General features: G+C 34.2%; 2 protein-coding genes across 6 annotated transcripts in view; one reads left to right on the top strand and one right to left on the bottom strand.

The window, feature by feature from the left end:
* The window catches only part of Ndufaf5 (NADH:ubiquinone oxidoreductase complex assembly factor 5), a 30776-nt gene extending 20639 nt beyond the window's left edge, over window positions 1-10137 (bottom strand). For both annotated transcript variants that reach the window (XM_046433176.2, XM_046433177.2), the window contains exons 1-4: window positions 9916-10137; window positions 7375-7415; window positions 5464-5527; window positions 801-848 (exon numbers count right to left, since the gene is read on the bottom strand). In XM_046433176.2, coding sequence (XP_046289132.1) covers window positions 801-848; window positions 5464-5527; window positions 7375-7415; window positions 9916-10137 — 375 coding nt within the window. The remainder of the gene's footprint in view (window positions 1-800; window positions 849-5463; window positions 5528-7374; window positions 7416-9915) is intronic.
* Window positions 10138-10187: 50 nt separating this feature from the next.
* Window positions 10188-24799, top strand: part of Esf1 (ESF1 nucleolar pre-rRNA processing protein homolog) — an 81721-nt gene continuing 67109 nt past the window's right edge. The window contains exons 1-8 of one of the 4 annotated variants that reach the window (XM_058575657.1): window positions 10322-10480; window positions 10800-10927; window positions 11759-12437; window positions 17684-18033; window positions 18871-18984; window positions 21451-21551; window positions 23055-23207; window positions 24476-24590. In XM_058575657.1, coding sequence (XP_058431640.1) covers window positions 11801-12437; window positions 17684-18033; window positions 18871-18984; window positions 21451-21551; window positions 23055-23207; window positions 24476-24590 — 1470 coding nt within the window. In that variant the 5' untranslated portion in view covers window positions 10322-10480; window positions 10800-10927; window positions 11759-11800. The other 3 variants (XM_046433173.2, XM_046433172.1, XM_046433174.2) reach the window with 3 other exon arrangements.

The raw sequence follows: 24799 nt of genomic DNA on the forward strand, positions 1-24799 counted from the left end.
ACAAGTTGTGAAATTCACAAGAAATACCAATAACCAAGAGATACCAACAGCTGTTTGGCTAAACCAGTACTCAAAGAGAGGCACCCCCCAAATTTTTTTGAAAAAAGAGATTTTCAATTTTTGCCTATCAGATTGACAGACAAAACAACTGACCCAGTGTTGAGACAGAGAAGGAGGAAAACATATTTTCAAATAATATTATCATTCAATCTTTCTAAAGGGCAGCCTGGAGAAGTATAACCAAAAACTTAATATCAATGAATCCATAAATTCCACTACCAGAAATTCATTTCCAGACAGAAAAATAATTTGAGCACACACAGTTATTTCACATAAAGATATTCACTGCACTGCTAGTTATTGAGAAACTAGAAATATAACTGCTTTTCAATAGCAATTAAGCTAAATAAGCCATAGGATATTCATATATTGAAACACTATGTAGCCATTTAAAAAGATAGTACAGACACAATTATTATTAACAAAAAAGAATGACATTCTGTGAAAAATGTAGAATGTTATAATATAGTGCATATAAAATTAGTGGAGGGGGACAGTAATATGTCTGCAAAGATACAGACTAAATGTCACCAGTTGTTGTCCCTGAGTGGGAGAACTAGAGGTGATTTTTTTTTTTTTTTTTTTGTATTTTCTATACTGTTTAATTCTTCTTCATGTGAATCACATTTATGATCAGAGGAAGAGGAAAAAAAAAAGCTAGTTATTTTCATTTTGAAGGAAATAAAGAACTGAAACTATTACCAGGAGATCAGAAATCAACAGTGTTAAAAGCTACCTACCAAAGCATTTTCTGCAATGTCTGTTTGGAAAAATTTTCCAACAGTTTCCTGCAATGGAAAAATTAAAGCTGATCAGATGATCAAAAACAAGCAAATATATAAATGCAGTAACAAATAAAACAATTGTTGAAAAGATTCATTTTTCAGCTTTATAAGGGTATTTCTCTGTCTAACAATAGTATGGTACACAAATGCCTTTAATAACATATTAAAAAACACATTTAAACACAAGCAGCTTACTATATTAAGTACATTTAACTTTATTTAATAAAATAAAGAACACAAGTGCAAATACCTACATCCCTATTTTACTCCACTGTGTTAGGGTTCTGTATTAATTTTTCCATGGTTTAATATACAAATTTCCATAATCTTATGCCAGACATCAGGATGAGCTTCCTGCTTATAGTTACTCAAAGAATTTACAAAGGATAGAGGGGCTTACACATAAAGACTTAGTATTAGGGCTTAAAGGGTTTCATTTTCTCTATTTCACCTATCCTCTCTTCCTTTCAAAAGGAAAGGGTACTACACTATATCTGTTCCACATTAAAACTTTCCACACAGCTCTCTTCTCCAGGATCCTGTTCCTTCCATTTTCTCCTCTACCAATCTTCAATCTCTGTCTTCTAGTCTTTTCCTTCACCTTACAACTGGCAGAAGCCACCATTCTTAAAAACAAACAAACAAACAAACAAACAAACTCAATTCTAAGCATCTTCTAGTTATTTGGTTTATAACCCAGACTCTACTTACTGAGGTTTTTCTTTATAATTTTTGGGACTTCCCTTTCACTGCTCTAGTAAACCTATTTCTGGAGGTAAGTAATAGCCCAAGCACCAACACAGCACTTTGTTGTTGCTGCTCTCAGTCCTGTTTCACTTGACCTCTTTGAAGCCCAACACTGTTAGGCATCTCCTAGAAACTTAAGTGCTTTTTCTTCAGGATCCCCTCCTCTACTAGAAAAGCAGGCCCCTTTCAATTCTTCCACATCTGCTTTTCCCTGCTCATAGTGTAGCAAGGGTATACTGTACCACAAAACCCTATCATTACCTGATCACTGCTGATTACCTGAGGATAAACAGTGTGCAGATAAATGGTTAAGGACAGACTCTTGAGAAAGAAGAAAAAGAAAGAAAGGCACTCTGAGTTGTACTGTTTGCTGATTTCCATGTTGTAACTACTCCAACAATGATGGATTTCATTCTAACAATATGGTATTGCTAGGTGTAGAGCTGAGATGGACACAACTGACTTTCATGAGCCAGCTCCAGCACAACTCTGTGAGGGGTGAAGAATGAGACCAATCAACTTATCTGTTTCACTTGAAAATTGAACTAAGAGTCTTAGAAAGAAGGGCAGAGGTCCCTGAGTTGGAAGACCATGAAGACCTCAGGGTTCTGATATACACTTAATACCCGACTCTTAGCAGAAGACTTATTTGAAGCATTTGTCAATTTCCATGGTGTAAATACTTCTGCCATGGCTGATTTCCCAATGTCAATGAGCAGAGGATTGGGGAAGAGAAAAATGGCTTTTCTGAGCTGGTATGAGCCACACGTTAGCACTTCACTGATGTAGGGTACTTGTACTGGGGCTACATACACTAATGAACACTAGGGATGGCCTATAGGGAAAAAAAAAAAAAAGGATGAAGCTCTGGCCATGTAGCACCCATGTAATCCCAGAAAGCACAAGAACAAAAAGGCCTTCATACTGATATTTCAAAGTCCCTATTCCTTGTGAGGCCTGGCCAGATCCATAAATTACTTTAAGAACTCTGTGCAGGGGCTGGGTTGTGGCTCAGTGGTAGAGCACTCGCCTAGAACGCATGAAGCACTGAGTTCAATCCTCAGCACCACATTGAAATAAATAAATAAACAAATAAATAAGAACTCTGTGCAACAACTGTCACTGCATTTAAAGTGGTTTGGGTGGACTTCTGCTTCTTACATCAAGAGATGGGCTAGGAATATCACTCAGTGATAGAGTACTTGCGTAGAAGCGTGGGGCCCTAGGTTCAATCCCCAGCTCTACTATCTCGCCCCCAACATCTTCCTGAAATACTTATCTTTTTTCTTTTTTTAAGAATTAAAAAAAAAAAAACAAAACTTTCCAGTTGTCATTGGACCTTTATTCATTCATTTATAAGCAGTGCTGACAATAGAACCCAGTGCCTGACACATGCTAGGTAAGTGTTCTATCGCTTAACCACACAACCTCATCTTTCTTATTATTCCTGGCATCTTTGCTGGCTCTTCCTCATTCTTCCAATTGTGAATGGTTGTTTTCTACATCCTTGCCTCAGAGAGCTTACCTATTTCTATGGCTTTGCTTGTAATCTCTGAAAGAGACTTCTAAATAAGTACCATATCCTCTACTTTGCCAGAATTACCTTGTCTCAAATCTTCTGCTATCTTTTTAAGATAGGCATTACTGCTCTCATTTTATAGAAACTGAGGTCTAGAAAGACTGGATAACTGCTCTAAGACCATATAAACAGCAAGTAGCAGAGCTGAGATTTCGAATCCCTATCTGTCCAACTTCCAAGTCAGTGCTCTTAATCTCAACACTCCAATACTAGCCTCCCATTTCCATCTACTTGCCAGATCTCAACAATAATATATTCCTCTGATACTTTAAACTCAACATATTCAAAATAGGAATCATCCCTTGCTCCTTGCTGCATTTCATTCTGATTTTTCCCAATCTCTAAAGTCTTAACTTTAAGATTATCTCACATTTGTTCATGCATTTATCATTTAACATATCTTCCTTGTATGTTATAGGTACTGAGAATTAGTAATGAACAAAAATGAACAAATCTAATATGAAAAGACAGACACTAAATAAACAAACATACATCAGGGTTAATAAATGCTATGGAAACAAGTGAGTAGAGTGAGTGCACTACTACTTTAGAAAGTAGTCAGGGAAAGGATCTGTGATGAGGGGTCATTTGAGCAAAGACTTAACAGAAATAAGTAAGTTACATGAGTATCTTGGGGAAGAACATAGAGAACAAGTGTAGCACAAAGCTTTGGCCTGTTACATGACAAACCAAGGTTGCTAGGATTGCTAAAAATAAGATTTCCTCTCATGGAAGGAAATGTCAGGGCCATGTTAAAAAGCCATACCACTGAGGGCTTTATGGACTGGACTCTAGACTATGACTAAATTAGATGAGAAATCAACTGTTCCGAGCAATGGACTAAAAATGACATAACCTACATTTTAAAAGGATTACTTTGCTGTTTGAATAGATTAAGCTTCCAATAAGGAAGCTACTGCAAAAATCTAGGGAATGGAGTTGGGGCTGTGACACATGGGTGAGGTCCTGAGTTCGATCCTCAGCACCACATAAAAATAAATAAATAAATAAAATAAAAATTAAATTCATTAAAAAAAATATCTAGGCAAGACGTGATGGTAGCTAAGACTGATAAGTAATGGTGAGGGTGGTTAAAAAGTAGTAGGGCTACAGATATACATTGAAATCCAAGTATGACTCTCTAATAGTGAGTCATCAAGTTCTGTTAGGTTTACTAGGTCTCATATATCCCATCTTGTATATCTGCTGCCTCCAAATAGGTGGCAGGTCTTTATCTCCCATACCTGTACCACCTTTAACGCAGCCTCCTAATTGATCTATTTCTTTATCCTCTCCTTCTTTTTCTTCCTGCATGTCATCCTCAAATTAATCTTCCTTAAACATTACTGTATCACATCCCATAGCATTCTAACTTCCCTTCTGCTCTGCTCTGACTTCTAATGCTATGAAATTCTTTAAAATAACATGTCAGGTTCTGTGCCTCTGAAAAGCCAAGATCCCTGCGAATTTTTTCCTTTCCTTTAACTCCTGCCACATTTGAATGACTGTACTGATTCTATGGCATATACTATTATCAATAACAGTGTTTTAGAAGTCTCATAAACACCCCCTCCCATCCCACACTGGCCCAAGTGTGTGTTTTTATCTACAAAGAAAATTTTACATAGAAATCCCACCTTAACCTTTGTGTCTAGCACAATGTCCTATATATAGCAGCTAAAAGAATAAATGAATGTCTTTATGCTTTGAATTATAAATGCAAAATAAAATGGCATGAATATTAATAGTCTCTTTATATTAAGATACAAAGAAAGATTTTTAACTGATGACATTAACATCTTTCTATGTAAAAAATTTAGCTTAGTCATATTTTTCTATAAAAATGTCAATCTAATTTTTCTAAATAGTGCCAGGGACTGAACTCAGGGACTCATGCATTCTAGGAAGGTGTTCTACCACTGATCTATGCCTCCAGCTCCCGATTTTTATTGTGAATTAACACAATGTTTGAACAAACTAAGAACAAAGAGAAATATATATAGGCTTTTCAAAAAATATATATAATAAGTAGAAACACTGGATAAAATGAATTAGCAATTCTGATATAAACAAAATCTAAATCTTAATATGATTCAACTGAATTGATTGGCCAATTCATTTTTTTAATATTTTTTAGTTGTTGATGGACCTTTATTTTATTTGCTTATTTATATGTGGTGCTAGGAATTGAACCCATTGCCTCACCCATATGAGGCAAGAACTCTATCACTGAGCTACAACACCAGGCCCTAGCCAATTCATTTTTAAAAGTAAATAGTTGAATAAATATACCTTATTCAAATGCTGTGCTATGTAACCTCTTCCACAACCAACATCCAAAGCAAGGGTGAAATCTCTAAAATATAAGACACAGGAGTTATGTTTTATAATACAGTCCATAAAATAATTAAGAACCAATTTTTTCTTCAGTAGAAACATTTTATTGAATGCAATTCTTAGAAAATTATATGGTCTGTCTTTTCTGCCTTGCCTTGCAACTGTATCCACCAGAGAGCATACTGTATAGAAAAAGTCTATCTGATCCATTCATTCATTCACAGGACCTCATGAAGAACCAGTTTTACCACAAGGTGGCTCCATGATGTGGATTAAAAGAACAGATTTAATGACAGTGTTTTAATTTAACAATACATCCAGATAAAGAATGAAGAGATTAAATGTAAATTAACAATGAAATACTATTGACTTAGTAATTATCCCATTTCTCAAATTTGTTGAGTATTAATATGCTAAATTAAATAAAAACATTTAATAATAGGTAACTTTTGCTAAAAATTTATCAGGCTCAAAGTATTAAAAGTTCTAGGTGTCCTGAGTTAAGTAGGTCAACATGGGTACTTTTAACTAATAAGGAGCAATCAACATTTTAATTCGGTCAGTTTGACTCTTAAGGCAAAAACAGTATCCTTCATACCATGTTGTACCCTTTAAAAAATATCATATCATACTATATCAGTATAGACATTTAATTATAAGCCATATGTTTAAGATAATTTATGACAAAAAGTTAAAACTTTATCTACTAGTAACATTTCTTCCCTAAAAAACTAGAAGAGTCCCTGTTCAATTTTTCTTAAAAATATATGTCAAAATTATAGAACACCAGTAGTAAGTTAAAGAACCTGTGGTGACAGTCAGTCATTTTCTGTATTTTTAACCTAATGCCCTATATCTTGATTATGAACATAGGCAATGTGGTATAGTTACATACACAGGTTTTAGAATTAGAAAGATGAAAGTTCAGATTTTGTGTCTGCAATTTACTAGCCCTGTCACCACTGATTTAACTTTGCTATATTTCACTTTCTTCATCTAAAAATGAAAACATTACAACTTTCCATCAGAGTTGGTGTGTCACATGAAATAGTGCATTTAAAATATTAGGACAGTACAAACATTCAACAAAAATTAGCTAAATTAGTTATATTACTGATTATATAAACTTATTGAGAGAGTCTCAGATCCCACAAATAAAGACATTTAAGAGTTAAGTTTTTAAAAGTCAACAGAAGATCAATATTGAGAATATAAACCACTCTTTGTAAAAATAAAATATTAATGCAAGGATAGTTAGACAAGTATATTTAACAATTTAATTCCAAATACTTAATGTTTAAGACCTGCTATTAGGCATAATCACAGGTCTCTTCATAGACTTAACTGTGCTTTGTTCAGCCATGACATAAGTTTGTAAATTCAAATGGATGTAGAAAACTTAATGTTTCCTTTATTATATCACAAATGACCTATAATCCAGTCAAAATGATTACAGTAGTTTTTTGTTTTGTTTTGTTTTTCTTTTGGCTCTTTAAAATAATGGAACTAAAGAAATAAATGAAATGGGGGACCTATTTGAAACAATGAAGCATTTTTTTTTAACCTTAAAAATTAATTCATCCCAAGGCACTTACTTTGCAAAAATATATCTAAAATACAGTTGGAATTTGTGATTTTATAAAATTCCCTTTTTTATAGACAAATATAATAAATTCACCCAACCTTCGTCTACTTTAATGGATGGCTTTTAACCAAAAGTGCCTGTAGTCCCAGCTATTCAGAAGGCTAAGGCAGGAGGATCATTTGAGCCTAGGAGTTTGAAGCCAGCTTGGATAATACAGTGAGACCCAAATCAAAAGTAAAATAAATTAAAGTTGATTATAATTTAAAATAACCATCATTTACCTGGATATGTCATATATACGGTCTGCAATCCGATTTCCAACCTGAAAAATTACAAGAAGCAATGAAGTATATATGTCAAGTAGGTTTAACAGAGAAGTAACATTCTTTCCCCAGTATTCCATAATCAATAGGTTACTTATGTTTTAGCATGATGATAAGTAATTCCCTTTATCCTTTTCCTATTTTAACAATAAAATTTCAAATCCTGAATAGGAACACAAAATATTCCAAGAAACAGGCAAATTATTCTTTGGAAGTTAATTTAATGAAATCGAGATGAAACTTTCTTAAGAATGTGTATGTGTGTTTATAGTTTTACATTCCATAAGATCACAAAAATGCATGGCTGGGGCTGTAGCTCAGTGGTAAAGTGCTTGCCTCACATGTATGAGGCACTGGGTTTGATCCTCAGTACCACATAAAAATAAATAAAGATACTGTGTGTTCATCTACAAATAAATAAATATTTAAAAAAAAGATCACAAAAATGAAAAGTAACAGGACACAAAAGGCAAATTAATGCCCAGATATATTAGCATGAGTACATAAAAGTGAAAAAATTAGTTAACTAAGATCTATTACAGAAAAGAGTAGACACAATGAAAACTAACAAATCTATGGAACTCTTAAATGAGTTAATAATTTTTGAAGAGATATTTGCAAATTAGAAAAAGTCAAATCTGGGGCTGGGGTTGTGGCTCAGCGGTAGAGCGCTTGCCTGGCATGCGCGAGGCCCTGGGTTCGATCCTCAGCACCACATAAAAATAAAGAAAGAAAAAGTCAAATCTGAATGAACATCCCCCCCCCCCCATCCTCATTCCAATTTAAAACAGGTCATTTTACTGGGCTATCTTCATCTGGCAGGAATAAAGATGTAGGGGTCTAATATTCCCTACATTTTACTCCCTCATAAACATCCCAGAGTTGCAATTAGGACTTGAAAGTTCAGAACATGGGTGCATGTGCTTTGTTGACAGGAAGAGTGGCAAGGAAGGAGGTATAGCACAAATCTTTTCCCAGAGGAATTCACTTTGTAGATCATTCCTAATATCAGTGCATTTGTTTATTATAAAATAACTCTCATATCTCATTTATTATAAATCTGCACACTGACAAGGCTTCAAAATGTAATCCAGGTGCTTTTCTTGGAAGGAAATAGGGATTAGGAACACACATCTTTAAGTACATTATGTACATGCCACCATGAACTCTTCAGGAGGAAACCAGTAACTGGTAAAATCAGTATAGTGTTGCACTGTTCCTTACAAATTGAGAGAGATGAAATTTATTGACAGTTGACTTTTCTCTCTAATAAACTCTATCAATCTCTAAGCATTGTCTCATGTAAGGCTTCCTAAAAAGTGACACACTGTCAATCACCTGATCAAGCCAGTGACTGCACAGAGTTGTGTTCAAAGTAGGGGCCTGATTAATGTGGTGCATTAGCTTCAAAAAGCTCACTGAACTTGACTCCAATTTTGCTCCACCCCTGAAGGAATATCTTCTGATCCCTGAGTTCAGTGCCATTTCAGTATAAACTCAGTCCACAGTCTTCCTAGGCAGCAAGGGAAAGAGGTCCCTCAGACTAGAACAGACAAATCAGGAGATCTAAACTTAATTTTCCTAAAATATAAATAAGATCACATTACTCCACTGCTAAAACCACTTACGGGCCTTATGCTCCTCTAGGGCAGTGCTACAAAAAAATCATGAGTACCAAGCAAGTAATGTAAAAATTTTTAGTGGCCATGTTTAAAAAAAAAAAGTAACAAGAAATAAGAGAAATTAGTATATTTTATTTTATTTAACCCAATATGTTATAAAAATCATACTAACGTACTCAAAAAAAATTGAGATAATTGAGATAATTTATGTCCTTTTTTTGTATTCGGCCATTGAAATCAGGTGTTTATTTGACACTTATAAAACATCTCAATTGGACTAGCTGCATTTCCAAGTCTTAGTAGCCAGGAGCTTACCATACTGGATGGAACAGAAAGAGAATAAAATCCAAAGTCCCTAATAACGTGGGCCACCCTGACCTCTTTTCCCATTACCTCCGCCACTGGAACTTCATTGAAAGCTTCCATAAGGTCCTTTCGGATTCAGGGGTTTCACAATAGTCTTTCCTTTTACCTCTGAGGCTCATCCCACCTTACCCCACTCCCCTGCCCCATCGCTGCAGGGGCAAGTAATTTATTTGCCTGAGCCGCCGCGCCAGACCAACGCAGGCACTATACCACTTGTTTCCCTCACCTTACTTCTTTAACTGAAATTACATTTCTTGTTGTCTACGCCTGTCTCGCCTTTTCCCCTTAAAATGAAACCATGGCGGCAACTCAAGCAACATTTTGCTGAATGAATGAATGAAAAAGCACGTTAAAAAAATATCCAAGTCCAGCCTTTCTTTGGTGACAGTAGAGGCCGGGAAGAACACGCTGCGGGTCAAGGTCACATGACCAGATCCAGGCCCAACGAGAGTTCCCGGATCCGAACATCACAGGCTTCGGACTGTCGGCCCGCGGTGTCCCCCAAACCTACCTCCTCCCTCAGGTAGTCAAACTTCATTGGCTCGGGCTGCTGGGCCGCCCAGTTCTTCTGTTTTCTCTTCAAATTCCGGTCAAAGATATTCAGGGCTCCGGGCGAGGTATTACCAAGGGGAAACACACCGGAAGCGACTTCTCTGCCGCCAAGGTTCGCTGCTGGGACCCTTGCCACCAGAGGCCGTCGCCACAGGCGCCAGAGCCTAGCCTGTCTCAGCATCTTCAGCTGCGACGCAACTGGACAGCGTGTTTTGTCTTGCGCCTGCGCCGGTGCATAGAGTACTAAACGGAAAGAGGTGAATGTAGAAGTAGTTTGGCCCAGTTCGCGTGCCGTTACGGCGGAGCGTCACGCGGAGGATTGTGGGTCCCAGGTGAGGCTTGTGGAGAGTTACGACACGGTGAGTGGGAATGGACTTGAGAAGAAGGGCTCGGGAGCGGCTGCACCAGTCTCTGACAGGATCCCCTTCGGATTTGTGAGGGGAGCTCCGCTTCTTCCTTCTCCGTCCTCGCTGTTCAGGCCTTCTCAGTCCTCTTCAAGGCTGCTTTTTGGGAACCTCAGTCCAGTAGGTTCCGCCTGAAGATTGGGAGATGGGAGGAGGCGTTGGTTCTGGGTCCAGTCTGGTGTACCTGCGTTAGAGGTGGGGTGGACTATCTGGATGAGGGCACGCATCCAGAGATGAGATCAAGTCGACTTCCGGTCTCTGAATATTTGATGTTTGTTGTATGCTTTTATTACATTACCTCTACTAGTTGGATGAGACGGTACCAACTTCGTAAGGCTGTTCAGAGGATTAAGTGCTATAATGTATCTAAAATTCATAAATGCATCAGCGAAACATTTATTTTTTTCTCGGGATATATAAAAAGGTTTTTTTTTTCAAGTTTAAGAAAAACCGTAGCTTTAGAACCGGCCTTCGTTTTTGAAAGAAAGCAGTACCTTACAATTTGATCAGTCCGTTTTTGCTCTTAACAATCAATGACTTCAGACGGTTTGCAAAACTCAAAACTGGGTAAGCCGAATCATCAGAGACTTTACAAGGGACCAATGCTAGTTCATTTTCTCTCTCTCTCTCATTCTCATTCTCTCTCTCTCTCTCTCTCTCTCTCACACACACACACACACACACACACTCTTAGAGTGCTTTGGGGGATCAGCTCATGTGGGCCATAGTCGCTTCTACACAAAATTAAGTATAGAAAGAAGTGGTATCCACTAATTAAAGTGAGACTTTACCTGATTCTTGGAGGATGGTTGAATTTAAAGAGGGAACTTAGTAAGCTAACCTTGTAGTACTAAATGCTGTTGGGAGTAGCAGGAGGTAAAGAATAATAGAGAAAATGGGACCGTTTGAAGAAACAAGTGAGACCAATTAAGGCTGGGGAATCTTTTCATTACCTCAGCTTTCAGCCTATAATACATATAGATATACAGCTAAAAATATGGAAATTCTAAGTGAGTGCAATGGGCTAATAAACATTTGCCCTCTTCCATAAAACCTTGAGATTCTGCTTGGTTTGCCTTAAATTTGTTTCTTCAAATGATTTGTAATAGCTAAGAGGATATTTTTATGTTTTTGATTTTCTTGCATGACCCCGAATAACTTGGAGAGATTAAATAAGACTTTTTACTTTTATTTTATGTACATTTAACTTAGAATATGTTATGAGTTAATGTTTTAAAAACATTTATATTAAGTATTTAAATATTATTTGATACTTAACATTAAACTAATATTTAATATTAAATAAGTATTTGATATTGATATTTAAATATTAAGTAATATCTAAATATTATTTACATTTCATTGATGTATGTAACATGTGTTTTATTTGTTTTTTAGTATTTGGTTTCTTCAAACATTTGTTCAGTGAGAGATTTTAAAATGTCATCCAAACAAGAAATAATGAGTGACCAGCGGTTTAGACGAGTTTCAAAGGATCCCAGATTTTGGGAAATGCCAGAAAAGGATCGAAAAGTCAAAATTGACAAGAGATTTCGAGCCATGTTTCATGACAAAAAGTTTAAATTGAACTATGCTGTTGATAAAAGAGGGCGCCCCATCAACCATAGTACTACAGAGGACTTGAAACGTTTCTATGACCTTTCAGATTCTGATTCCGACCTCTCTGATGAAGATAACAAAGCACTGAACCAAAAGAAAATGAAGAAAAAAACCCAGACCAAAAATGAAATAAAGTCCAAAAATTTGACTGAGAAGAAAAAAAAAGAAACTGAAAAAGTTAGTCAAAAGGATTCTGAAAATAAAAATGATGTAGATAATTCTGAAAGAATTCAGCAAAAGAAAAACATATGTAGATTTAAGAAGTTAGATTTAGAAATAAGTCCCAAAAAAGATAGTGAAGAATTTACACATAAAAGTACACAAGTGAAAAAAAACATTGAATGTAGTGCAGATTCTTTTCCCAAAGGAAAACTAAGGACAGTAGGCTCAAGCACCTCTGAAATTGGGAAATCTACCAAAATCATTTGTTCCAAGATAAAAAGAGAAAAACAATCAGGTTGGTTGGAAAGAATTAGGGATTCTTTGATGTTAATCATGTTTATTTTTATATTGATCTTTTAAAACAGTAAACAGTTATTTTCATGGTAAGTTGGGAATGTTTAAATGCTTATATGTAAATCTAAAACTATGAAAGAAAAAATAACAAGATTTATTTTTTATTTAGTGCTAGAAGGCAGATGTAGAAATTCCATTCTTAATGATTTTGATTTGTGTTGGGCATTAGTAAAGGCTATATGTGCTAACCAGATAAAGTGTTAATATGTAATCACTTCATAAGAGATGTGTCTGAAGGTAAGGAGAATTGTATATTCATGTATTAATTAATTACTTTAAATATTTGTGACTAATTTGTGGTAACTAGAACATGGGGTGTGGTCCCCCATATTAAGGCTTTTGCTAGCTTATTTGATGCCTTCGAGCAAATTAGAAAAAGGTATACTCTGAACACATAGCTCTCCAGTGCTCACAGTTTGGTGGGGGATAACACTTTTGAGAGAAGCAACAGGTTGTTTTCCCCTGAACAAAGCCACTCTGCAGGGTACATGGTTTGATAAGTAAAGATGGCTTTGATTTCAGCCCTTTCTCCTTTGTAGATGCCCATGTGCAGATAACAGCCCTCTAAACTCTGTGAAGTGGTCCTAGTCTAAAATAGCACTATCCAACAGAAGTGCATAATTTTTGAATTTTTAATAGCCATGTTAAAAAGTGAGAAGAAGGGTCTGGGTTTGTAGCTCAGTGGTAGAGTGCTTGTCGCTAATGTGTGAGGCACTGTGTTCCATTCTCAGCACCGCGTATAAATAAATAAAATAAAGGTTCATTGACAACTAAAAAATATTTTTAAAAAATTGAGAAGAAACAGATGAAGTTAATTTTAATAACATATTTAACCAGTTATATAAAAATTTATTTCAGTTTGTAATCAATATTTTATAAATTAATGACATTTACATCCTATTTTTGCACTAATATCAAGTTGAATGAGCCATATTTCAAGTGCAAAATTGCCATTCATGGCTCCTTGCCACTATATTGGACAGCATAAATCTAAAGTGGAAGAAAATCAGAACCAGAGAACAAAATAAAATAACAGTGCCATAAAAGATGTTTAGCAGAGAGCTATGGAAGTGCATAAGAAGGGGCTGCTCAAGGTGTGATAATCAGATAAAAAGTGCTAGAAGATGCACTGTTTTGATTGAGGGTTGGAAAGGATTTAAGTTTGAGGATCAAAGTGTTCTACATATAGAGAACTATTTGAGTAAAGTTGTGATTATTCATGTTGAAAAAGAGAAAAAACATTTGTGATTAGATAAAATCTTGAAGAGGTAAAAGAGTAATAGATATAGAAATGACTATTAGGAACTAGGTAAGAAAACACCTGGCATCTAGTTTGTATTTACATGTTAACTGTTTAATAAAATTTTGTGTTGCCTCTGACAGCAGGAAATTTTAAATATTGATGTTGCTCATAGTTGATGTTGTAACTGAAAATTGGTGGTACAGATGAGCCAGATTGGCTACAATTATAGTACCTAAGGAAGATAGGCATTAGGAAAAGACAGGAAGGTCTTGAGACAGGAATCACATTGGGAAAGTAGGAAGTATTAGGCAGTGGGCAGAATTCTAAATAGTAGAGATGAGGGTTTCTGGGATGGGGTCCCATTTCACTTGTAGCAAAACCAGACAGCAAACCTCATGCAAAATAGAAAAGAGATATGAATCTAATTACTGAAATTGAGTAAAATTGGACTGAGACCAGCAAGGTTGATGTGATGCTGAGTTTGTGAATTAAGGTAGTCTAGCATCCTTGAGGTTCCAGTTAGTTTAGGGCACTGGATTAATATAACATCATTTTAATCCTTTCAATTGGTTTTAACAGAATATTCTTAAAATTCTTTTCTCATTTAATTTTATCAATAACCTTGAGAAATGAAAGATATATCAAGAAGCCAAGTTAAAGTGATTTATGTAAGAAACACATGGAACTGGAACTATAATTCATGTCTTCTGACTCTTTTTACCTCACCATGTTGCTGGCGTTATTTATATTGTTTCCACAATCTGGAATTAAATGATTGAATATACAATCCTCTTTTATTCATTAATTAATCACCAAGTATCATTGCAGCAAGTACTACATGCAAGGGACTTTTAAAGGTCAATAAGGAAAAAAATAATATAAGGAGTTACAATTTCATATTTGTCATTATATAATGTTCACGAGGGGTTGGAGCTGTAGCTGAGTGGTAGAGAGCCTGCCTCAAATGTGTGAGGCACTGGGGTCAATTCCCAGCACCACATAAAAATAAATAAAGATAGTGTCCATCTACAACTGCAAAAATAAATAAAGTGTTCATGACCAGCACTTGTAGGCCTAAGAATTTATTTTAAGTAAATAATAGGAAGTATGTGCAAAGAATATGATTGCAGCATTATTTTTAAATTAAAAATGTTAACCTAAATCATTAAATGATTGATTAAAAAATTATAGTAATACAAACATCTATGATGTGTAAAGTTTTAAAAATAGATTGTTTAATATCACCAGCTACTTTGAGAAAAATTTTGAGGGTTATATACCAAAATAACCATTGGGTAATCTCTGAATGAGAAGCTACTGATCATCTTAATTTTCTTCATTAAGCCATATTTTCTTAATTTTTTTTTGCAGTGTATATTCATATAATTAGGGAGAAAATGGTAAAACAGCTTTTTAAAAAGTAGTGTAATAAGTAGTAGTGTTTATAATAACTACTAGATCTGAAGAATAGGGACAGTCACTTATTTTGTAACCCCACTTTATCTAAAATGAAGCTTTGGGGCTTGGGTTATGGCCCAGTGGTAAGGCATTCTCCTAGCATGTATGAGGTCCTGGGTTCAATTCTCAGTACCACATGAAAATAAAGTCCATCAACAACTAAAAAAATTCTTTTAAATAAATAAAAATAAAATGAAGAATTTGTATGTTGTGGGCTCATGTAATTATGTATTATTTCAACATCTTTGAAAACATAACCACTGCATCACGTCTGTGACATCAGGAGTATTTAGAATAAAGCTAACTTTTAAAAGTTAATTTAGTGAAAAATTTCAGTGATGTGCTTTAATTATAAAAATGGTATAATGACTGATGCTAGAGAAATATTATTAGATAATTATCTTATTTCTCAGTGTTGCTTAAAAGTGAATTATGCTGAACTCATAATGTCTTACTTTCACTTTTATGTTCTTCTGATGCCCTTACACAGAACTCATGATAATACCTTCTTTTTCAAATTGCTAGCCAGTTATTTTTATTACTGTGTACTTTGTGAAACCAGAAATCAAAGCCCATTTCCTTCCCTCCTAACAAAATGCCTTTCATTCAGTTAATCTTAAGTCAAATGATATCTGTGCAAAGTCTTCCTTTTTATAAATATTCTTTGCAGACAAACTTAAATGTCTCTGGGGCTTAAAACATGGATTCATAAATCAATAAAATTTTTCCTTTATTTATGAACCTATCAAGGATGGGAATTATGTTACATATCATCTCATTTCCCTTCACCTTTTTCAATGCTCTGTATATAGTAGATAATGAATAAATACTGTTAAGAGTGTAGGACTAAGAGAAACCAAGTTTCAGTTTTTTTAAAAAAATTTTTTAAAAACTTTTTTTAAAAAAATGTTGTTGTATTTTTTACACCTTTATTTTATTTATTTATATGTGGTGCTGAGGATCGAACCCAATGCCTTACACATGCTAGGCAAGTGCTCTACCACTGAGCTATATAGCCCCAGCCCCAAGTCTTAAACTTTTAAATTTGCTTTTAATTCTCCAAGGTTTGAGTCTATGAGTAAGCAGAAATGTAAGCATCAACTTAAACATAATAAACTATGTAGGGTATGGGGAGACACACACACACACACACACAGTAGTGATTGCTTATAGAAGTAAGAAGCCTGAACGGGCTGGTTTTTTAGTCCTGAGGGCTAAAAAGGAATCCTAAACAAAACATCTTGATATATCAATGACTCTAAATAACAGTTAGTTACAAAGTTCAAAAGCAAAAAAGTTATCATTTTTCTCTTTATAGGTAATCTCATCGAAATCACAATTTCTGTTAACCACATATGAATGAGTCAATTTTATCTCACAACTCTGAGCTGTATCTCTTAATAACTAGCAGCCTTATTTATTGATGTTTTCTCTTGGAAAGGTACTTCAAATTTAATATATTCAAAACTGAATTCATAATCTCCCTTCACCAAAAAAAAAAACTAATTATTTTCCAGTTTTCTATTCATCTAGCTAGCTAGCTAGTTAGCTTCCTGGATCTGTAAGCCAAGAAGCCAGAACTCATCTTTGACACTTCTGAAACTTCTGTTCCTTGTATCAAAAACCCCTGTCACTGATCATTACTTTTACCTCCTTACAGACTCGGAAGTCTTCACTTCTCTACAATTCTACTGCCACCAATCTAATGCTATCTTCATTTCTTGTCTAGAGTATTGTACTGTCCTTCAGAAAGCTCCTTTCACATCTACTTTTTGCTCTCTCCAGCCAGTTTTCTACATTAACAGTCAAGGTGACTTCAATATGCAAATCTGACAGTTTCCTTTTGAAAACATAGCAATGGTTTCCCATTTCTTTTAGGAAAAAGTCCATCCAACCTGCTCTGCATGGTTTTTGGATATTATGACTCCTATGTGAATCTTTAGTTCCATCTGTTTCTTAACTGATTGCTATCCACAATCCAGACAGGATTATTGACTTTTTCCAACTGGCAGATCTTTAGATGCTTTCTTTGCTGTTTATAACAAAATTCCTTTATCTATTAATCTAATTTGATTATTTATTTTTCAGATAGTAGCTTAATTATATCTCACTTAGAAACCACTATTATATGTTTTCAGAAAGCATGATATAACTTTCCTTTTTAGAATTTATCCAAGTTGTAATTTCTTTTGTTGTGTATATAGGTTTGATTGGTTTTATTTGATACCTGTTTATTGATCTTCATTCAAAGTACAGTGAGGACATTAATTACTTCATTTTTGCCAGTGATTGTCTAAGATAGGCCCGCCATAAATATCAAAGTCTATTTGCATGAGCTGGATATATTTTAAAATTTCTATTAAATAACTTAGGTAAGGCTGAATTTTTTCATAGAAGTTTTATTTTTACTGTATAAAATGTCACAATAACTTGGATTCAATTTAATTCACTGTGTACTTTTCTCCTCCCTTAACATTTTGCAACAGTTCCATTCATAGTGGCAAGTGACACTGATGGTAAAATGTTTGACAAAGACACTCTGGAGGAAGATTCAGACAGTGTTAGTGAAATAGGAAGTGATGAGGAATCTGAAGATGAAATCACAGGTGGTGGTGGCTCTTCAGCTGATGATGATGGAAATGAAGATGATCAAAAGGAAGATGAAGATAGTGAAGAGGATACTGAAAGTGACAGTGGCCCTGATCTTGCAAGGGGTAAAGGAAATGTAGAAACTAGTTCTGAAGATGATGATGATTTGGCAGATTTATTTCCAGAAGAGCCTGGTTTTGAGCATGCTTGGAGAGAATTAGATAAAGATGCTCTTCGGGCTGATGAGGTAACATTTTGAATAAGATTATTTATGAATAACTTGTTACAATTAACTTGTATGAATAGTAAAATCAATATCATGAAATTAAATGAAAAGGAAACTGTCAGTGTACCTCAGTAGTAGAACACTTGCCTAACATGCATGAAACCCTGGGTTTGATCCCCAACATCACAAAAAATAAGTTGAAAAACCTTTTTTGGTAATAGTATTCTTTGTGTGTTTTGGAGTTTTTGTTTTGTTTTGTTTGTATTTTTGTGGTGCTGGGAGTCAAACCCAGAGCCTTATGCATGCTAGGCAAGTACTCTACTGCTAAGCCACTATTGCCCCCCTCCCCTAACCACGTAGTAATATTTTTCATGATTCTGATTTAAACTTCTTGATATGGAATATGTTTATATAAATTAGAAGATGTCTGTCCAAGCAGATAAAGAAGAAATTCTACATAACTAATTAAAATTCACTTGAAATTTTTACAAAATACTTGTTTTAGCTAGTAATTTACCTTCTGTACCTACTGTACCTTAGGGAAATGTTATGGGGTCACATAAGGCCCCTCCCATGCATGGGTGACAGATAGTTTGACAAATTTAGAGTTTAAAAAAAAAAATCATTTCATGTCCATGTTCTAATTTAAGAACTGAGAAGCAAGTAAGTAGGTTTTTTTTCTTTTTAGGTTTTACTATTGTTTAACTCACTGGAAGTTCTCTTTTACATGTTGAAACAGCTTAGATAACTACTGATAATTTCATAACTTGGGAAAAGAAAGCATATTTTTGAATTTTTATTTTTCAACCATTAAAAATAATATAAATTATATAATACTTAATTCTTTTCCTTTCTCAGATCACACATCGGTTAGCGGTTTGCAACATGGACTGGGATAGATTAAAGGCAAAAGATTTGCTGGCTCTATTCAATTCTTTTAAACCTAAAGGAGGTGTTATATTTTCTGTAAAGGTGAGAATTAATTTCATTTTCAAGTAAAACTTCTAGATATTTAAAGTTAGATTTGACTTTTTTTTTCCTCCAGTGACTTAAAATGTTGTGGCTGTTTTTTCTTTTATAGAAAATAATTTATCTGGAAATTGTCCATTACAACTGGGCATGAAACTAATGTAAACAGGTTGAAGTGTTAGGAAGAGGTAAAATTTTCTTGATGGATTATATGATTGTTTACACTTTATTTTTTATTTTTTATTTTTTTTAATATTTTATTTCTTAATTTTCGGCGGACACATCTTTGTTTGTATGTGGTGCTGAGGATCAAACTCGGGCCGCACGCATGCCAGGCGAGCAAGCTACCACTTGAGCCACATCCCCAGCCCCGATTGTTTACACTTTAAAAGCCAAATAAATTCAGGTTTGGTAAAGCAGTATGGTATAAGATAAATATTAAGAAATAATTTGCATTCCTCATTACTGACATTAACCAATTAAGGGAAGAAATTCAAATTGCATTGGCAACAAAGGTAAAGTTCTTGGGAATTATCTTAATAAGTACTTTAAGACCTATATGAAGTAAGCTAAAACATGATAAATATGGTAAGCCAGTGTAATGATTAAGTATCCAGACTTTGCTTCATGATAGACCTATGTCAAAGGTTCATTCTCATAAATGCTATGTGATCTTGGGTACTTAATTAATGCTCTATTCATTTAGCAAATGGATATAACAATAGTACTTTCTGTGGTGGTTATAAGGGTTAGGAGCTCACACTTAAGTCTTTAATACAGTTTCTGAAGTAGTTCACATTTATTTTTTTATTAGTTGCTCAAAACATTACAATGATCTTGACATATCATACATTTGATTCAAATGGGGTATGAATTCTTACTTCTTCACGTGTACAGATTGCAGGATCACATTGGTTATACAGCCACATTTATACATACAACCATACTAGTGTCTATTGTATTCTACTACCCTTCCTATCCCCCCTTCCCCTCCCTTCCCCTCCCATCACCTCTCTCTACCCCATCTACTGTAACATTTATATTTATTTTTTATTTTTAAGACAAGGTCTCCCTAAATTGCATAGGACCTCACTAAGTTGCTAAGGCTGGCTTTGAACTTGCAATCCTCCTGCCTCAGCCTCCAGAGTTGCTAGGATTATAGGTGTATGCCAATGTGTCTATCTCTTATTTAAATATTTTTAAATGTCACTTCTATAGTTTTATTGTAGTTTCAATCAAAATCTCAGTTCAAGTTAAGAAAAGGATGCCAGTAGTCATCCAGAAGAATAAACAAGAATGGGGCTGAGATTGTCATTCTGCTTGAATACCTGTTGTTGAGATAAATGGACGAGTCATTGGATAAAAAACTTAGTTCATATCTTCACCTTACAATAACCCAAGCTAAACTCCAGCATTAAGCAAATGGGAAAAAATTAAAAATCAAACCAAAGAAACAAGACAAAAAAGAATTATATTTTGCGAATTCTTGGGTTCTAGGAGGTGGGTAAATAGGAGTTTTTAGATCTACAAAAGAAAAAAAAATCAGATGTGACTACATATATGCATTCTATGTCAACCTATTATGGTAAAACTCAAAGTAGTAAGAAAAATTCAAATTATCTTGTTGGTCAATTGTGTATTTCAGACAGCTTAAAAAACATTAGGTAACTGTATATTAAGCTCGGCAATATCAAACAATGTAAATTAATATAATTATATTTCTTGACTCTGAAAGTAGCCAAGATTAAAAAAAAAATACCAGTGAAAATAAATTCTTTTTCTTATACCCAAACTATATTTAATTTATATGGTAAGAGTGTCAGCAGTTCTTTTCTTTAGTATTTGAAAGGTTTTTTATTTTATTATTATTATTTTTTGTAGTTGTAGGTGGACAGAATGCCTTTATTTTATTTGTTTATTTTCATGTGGTGCTGAGGATCGAACCCAGTGCTTCACGCATGCTAGGCAAGTGCTCTACCACTGAGCGACAGTCCCAGCCCTTGAATAATTTTTTTAAAAGAACACATTGGATAAACAGTATGACAGAAATAAGTTGGATATTATAAAGTTGATTTTGTTATGTTTTATGTCTTTCTATTTTATTTAAACCGTTTAACCAGTCCATTTTCTTATGTTTTATTCAGAATTCCTTGAGCTTAGAACCTTATTTTGCATTTCTTAATTTTTCTGTTGAATCCTAGAGTCATCTTGCTCAAGGTGGTGTGTGGAAGAAATACTATTTTTTTTTTTTCAATTTTTGTTCAAGCCCCAGGTCTGTTACTTTTTAGCCAAGGTGATTTATTTAAAGGAAATTCCTTGGGATGCTTTACCTTCCTATAATGAGTTGGAAAGTGAATTGCTGTTTTCATTGAGTAAAGTTGTGACTCTGAAAGTTCTTGACCTTGACGGGTCTACATATTGTATGGGAAGGAATGTGAAAATTACATCCATCTTATTTTTTGTGTTTAGATATATCCTTCAGAGTTTGGAAAAGAAAGGATGAAAGAAGAACAAGTTCAAGGACCAGTAGAGTTACTAAGTATTCCTGAAGATGCCCCTGAAAAAGACTGGTACTAAGTTGCTATAGAACATAAGCCTTATAAATTCATGTCATTATTTTAAAATTCTGGTTACTTTCATAGGACTAAAGTTTACATTTGAACCATATATGATTCAAACAGGTCTTATAAAACAGATTATAATCTGTCAGAAGTGGTACACTATTCAAACAACATTTTGTGCATATATTTATATATTCTTGGAAATATTGCAATTCTTTTTTTTGGGGGGTGGTACCAGGATTAAACTCAGAGGCACTCGGGCACTGAGCCACATCCCAGCCATATTTTGTCTTTTATATAGACCCAGGGTCTCACTGAGTTGCTTAGTGCCTCGCTGTTGCTGAGGGTAGCTTTGAACTCACAGTTCTCCTGCCTCAGCCTCCTAGGTGGTTGGGATTACAGGAGAGTGCCACTTAACCCAGTGAAATATTGCAATTCTTGAAAAACATTCCATGATTAAACTGAGTTAAAGTCTCTCCCGCCCTCATGACTCTGAATTAGTAAGTTTTGCATTTTTTCTGAGATGTTACTTTCTATATAAGTTGTACTGAAACTATTTACCTTTAAATTATTTAAGTTTTCTTACTTGAGGGGCTGGGATTGTGGCTCAGTGGTAGAGTGCCCGCCTAGCATATGTAAGGCCCTGGGTTCCATCCTTAGCACCACATAAAAAATAAATAAATAAAATAAAGATATTGTGTACAACTACAACTAAAAAAATAATAATACTAAATAAATATTTTTTTAAGAAGTTTTCTTACTTGAGATTAAATAGAAAAAATTAAAAATATACAGTGGGTAGTATAGAAAAAAATTAAGATAACTTTAAAAAGTCACTAGGTGGAGCTATATGTACACTTAATTAAAATGGTGATTAAATAGATTGGTGGGAAGAGAGGCATATGAAAACCTTCAAAGAACATGCTATTATATGAAATTAAACTTAAAGCTATTTAGACTTGAAGACAGATGGATCTGGAGCAAACATTTTGCAAGATCAGGAATTTCTTTGTAATAGAGCTAATGCTTTCCAAGCATATTTTATAATGTGGTGGTTTGGTCCAGTGGATTTATTTGAAAAGAGTGTGTGTGGTAGCAGAAAGAACAAAATATGTATTCTAGAAATAAAATTAAGATTGTTAAGTATATGTAATTTCCACACTCCTTTTCTAGATAATAAATTTTTAAATTGAGCTTAAATATTTAATGTTCATAAAGGAGAAGTTATAAAGGAGAGAGATTGATTGAAGGCTAGCTTGTAATTATTTTTCTTTTTTTTAATATTTATTTTAGTTGTAGTTGGACACAATATCTTTATTTTAATTATGTTGTATGTGGTGCTGAGGATCAAACCCAGGGCCTCACACGTGCTAGGCAAGCACTCTACCGCTGAGCCATCACCCAACCTGTAATATATTTTTCTTAAAATAGTTATTTTTATTTTTTAAAGGCAGATAGATTTCTGTGTTTCTATATAAGTAAGTTTAATGATTTTTTTTTTTCTCCCTTTAGGACCTCTAGAGAAAAATTAAGGGATTATCAGTTCAAACGACTGAAGTACTATTATGCAGTAGTAGATTGTGATTCTCCTGAAACTGCAAGTAAAATTTATGAGGATTGTGATGGCCTGGAATTTGAAAGTAGCTGTTCTTTCATAGATCTAAGGTAATTCAGTGTGTGTCATACCAACAACATCTTACAGCACAGCATGATTATAAGAAGTAAAATACTTGAGCTGGTGGTACTTTTTGTTGTTTTTTGTTCTAGAAGAATTATTTGCTTTTTGTGGTTGAATTGTCATATAGAACCTCACCCCGAAGAAAGTGAAATCATTCCCACATTTATGCGCTTTTAAACACATTAAATGTCTGTTTTAAGATGGTGTATTTGTGTGATGATATATCTTTGCAATTCTTTTAGAGCTTGGGAGCAGATGAAGTAACTCAAAAAAAAAAGCATTTAAGAAGGAGCAAAGGAAATTGCTTAATAGACTGTTATCTCTAGATCTGCACTGTCCAATGTAGTAGCCATTAGTCAAATCTGGTTATTTTAATTTGTTTAATATAAAAATTTAAAATTAAACTTGCTCAGGCAACTGGACTAATTTTGGACAGAGCAGATACCATCTGCCTTCTTCACAGAAATATTCTGTTGGATAGAACTGCTGTAAATGCTGTTTCAGTAAATGAATGGTATTACATACTAAAGTGTTTGTCAAGAAAGGTACACTTTATTATATAAACCTAATAAATCTTAATTATCCGTTTACCCCCCCCCCAAATAATTTTTAATAAAATGTATAGCACATGCTTTTTATATGTATGTGTAAACACTCACCTATATAAATTGTGAAACCTAAATATAATGGATTTCTTAGCTCTGTACATTTTTTCCCCATTCCTTAGCCTAAGCCTAAAAATTGTCAAATTACACCAGCTAATTTACTTTTAAAAGCTGCTTATTTGTGAAATGAAATTGTAGTATAATTTTGTTAAGGTTTTTGGTCTTGAATCAACCTTAAACATTTCCTTATTTTTAGTGATACCTAATGGGCATGATACTTTATATTTAGAACATTTACCATTAATAATTCTGTTTGATCTTCAAGAGTATCATAAAGCAAGCTACTGACTGCTATTAGTAGTCTGGTCTTTGTGAAACATGATGGATCCATGTGTGTTTGCACTTGTATTAACTGGCTCCTAAATATAAGGTTTCTATCTATATAAGTATTCACTCATTTATGAATTTTAGAAATTTTATACCTAGGTTATTTTTAACACTGTTTGCCTTTTCTGCATGGATGTTCTGTAGAAACTTTAATATTGTTTATATGTATAAACTACAACTAATTAGTTGAGAATCTGAATGCTGCTTGTTTATCACTGAAACATATGTTTAAATAAATTTATTTATTTATTTTTGCTTCTTAGGTTTATACCAGATGGTATTACTTTTGATGATGAGCCCAAGGATGTAGCCTCAGAAGTGGATTTAACAGCATATAAACCAAAGTATTTCACATCTGCTGCAATGGGAACATCAACGGTATTTCTTAGCTTTTAAGAAGAGATTTGTGTATTATTTACTTATAGCATCTTGAAAAATGGAAAGTATCAACATTTCAATGCTCAAGTACAAATAGAAATGAGACATAAGTATGCTTATGTTATCTACTACATCTGTTTGAACCTGTTTTTGGATTCTAGTTATACCTTTAGGCCTGAGTCAATCACCTGCTAATATTTCTTTTCTTC

The sequence above is a fragment of the Marmota monax genome, unplaced genomic scaffold (genome assembly GCF_021218885.2).
Source record: "Marmota monax isolate L192 unplaced genomic scaffold, Marmota_monax_Labrador192_F-V1.1 WCK01_AAM20220418_F8-fsc00014, whole genome shotgun sequence".
Taxonomy (NCBI): Eukaryota; Metazoa; Chordata; class Mammalia; order Rodentia; family Sciuridae; genus Marmota; species Marmota monax.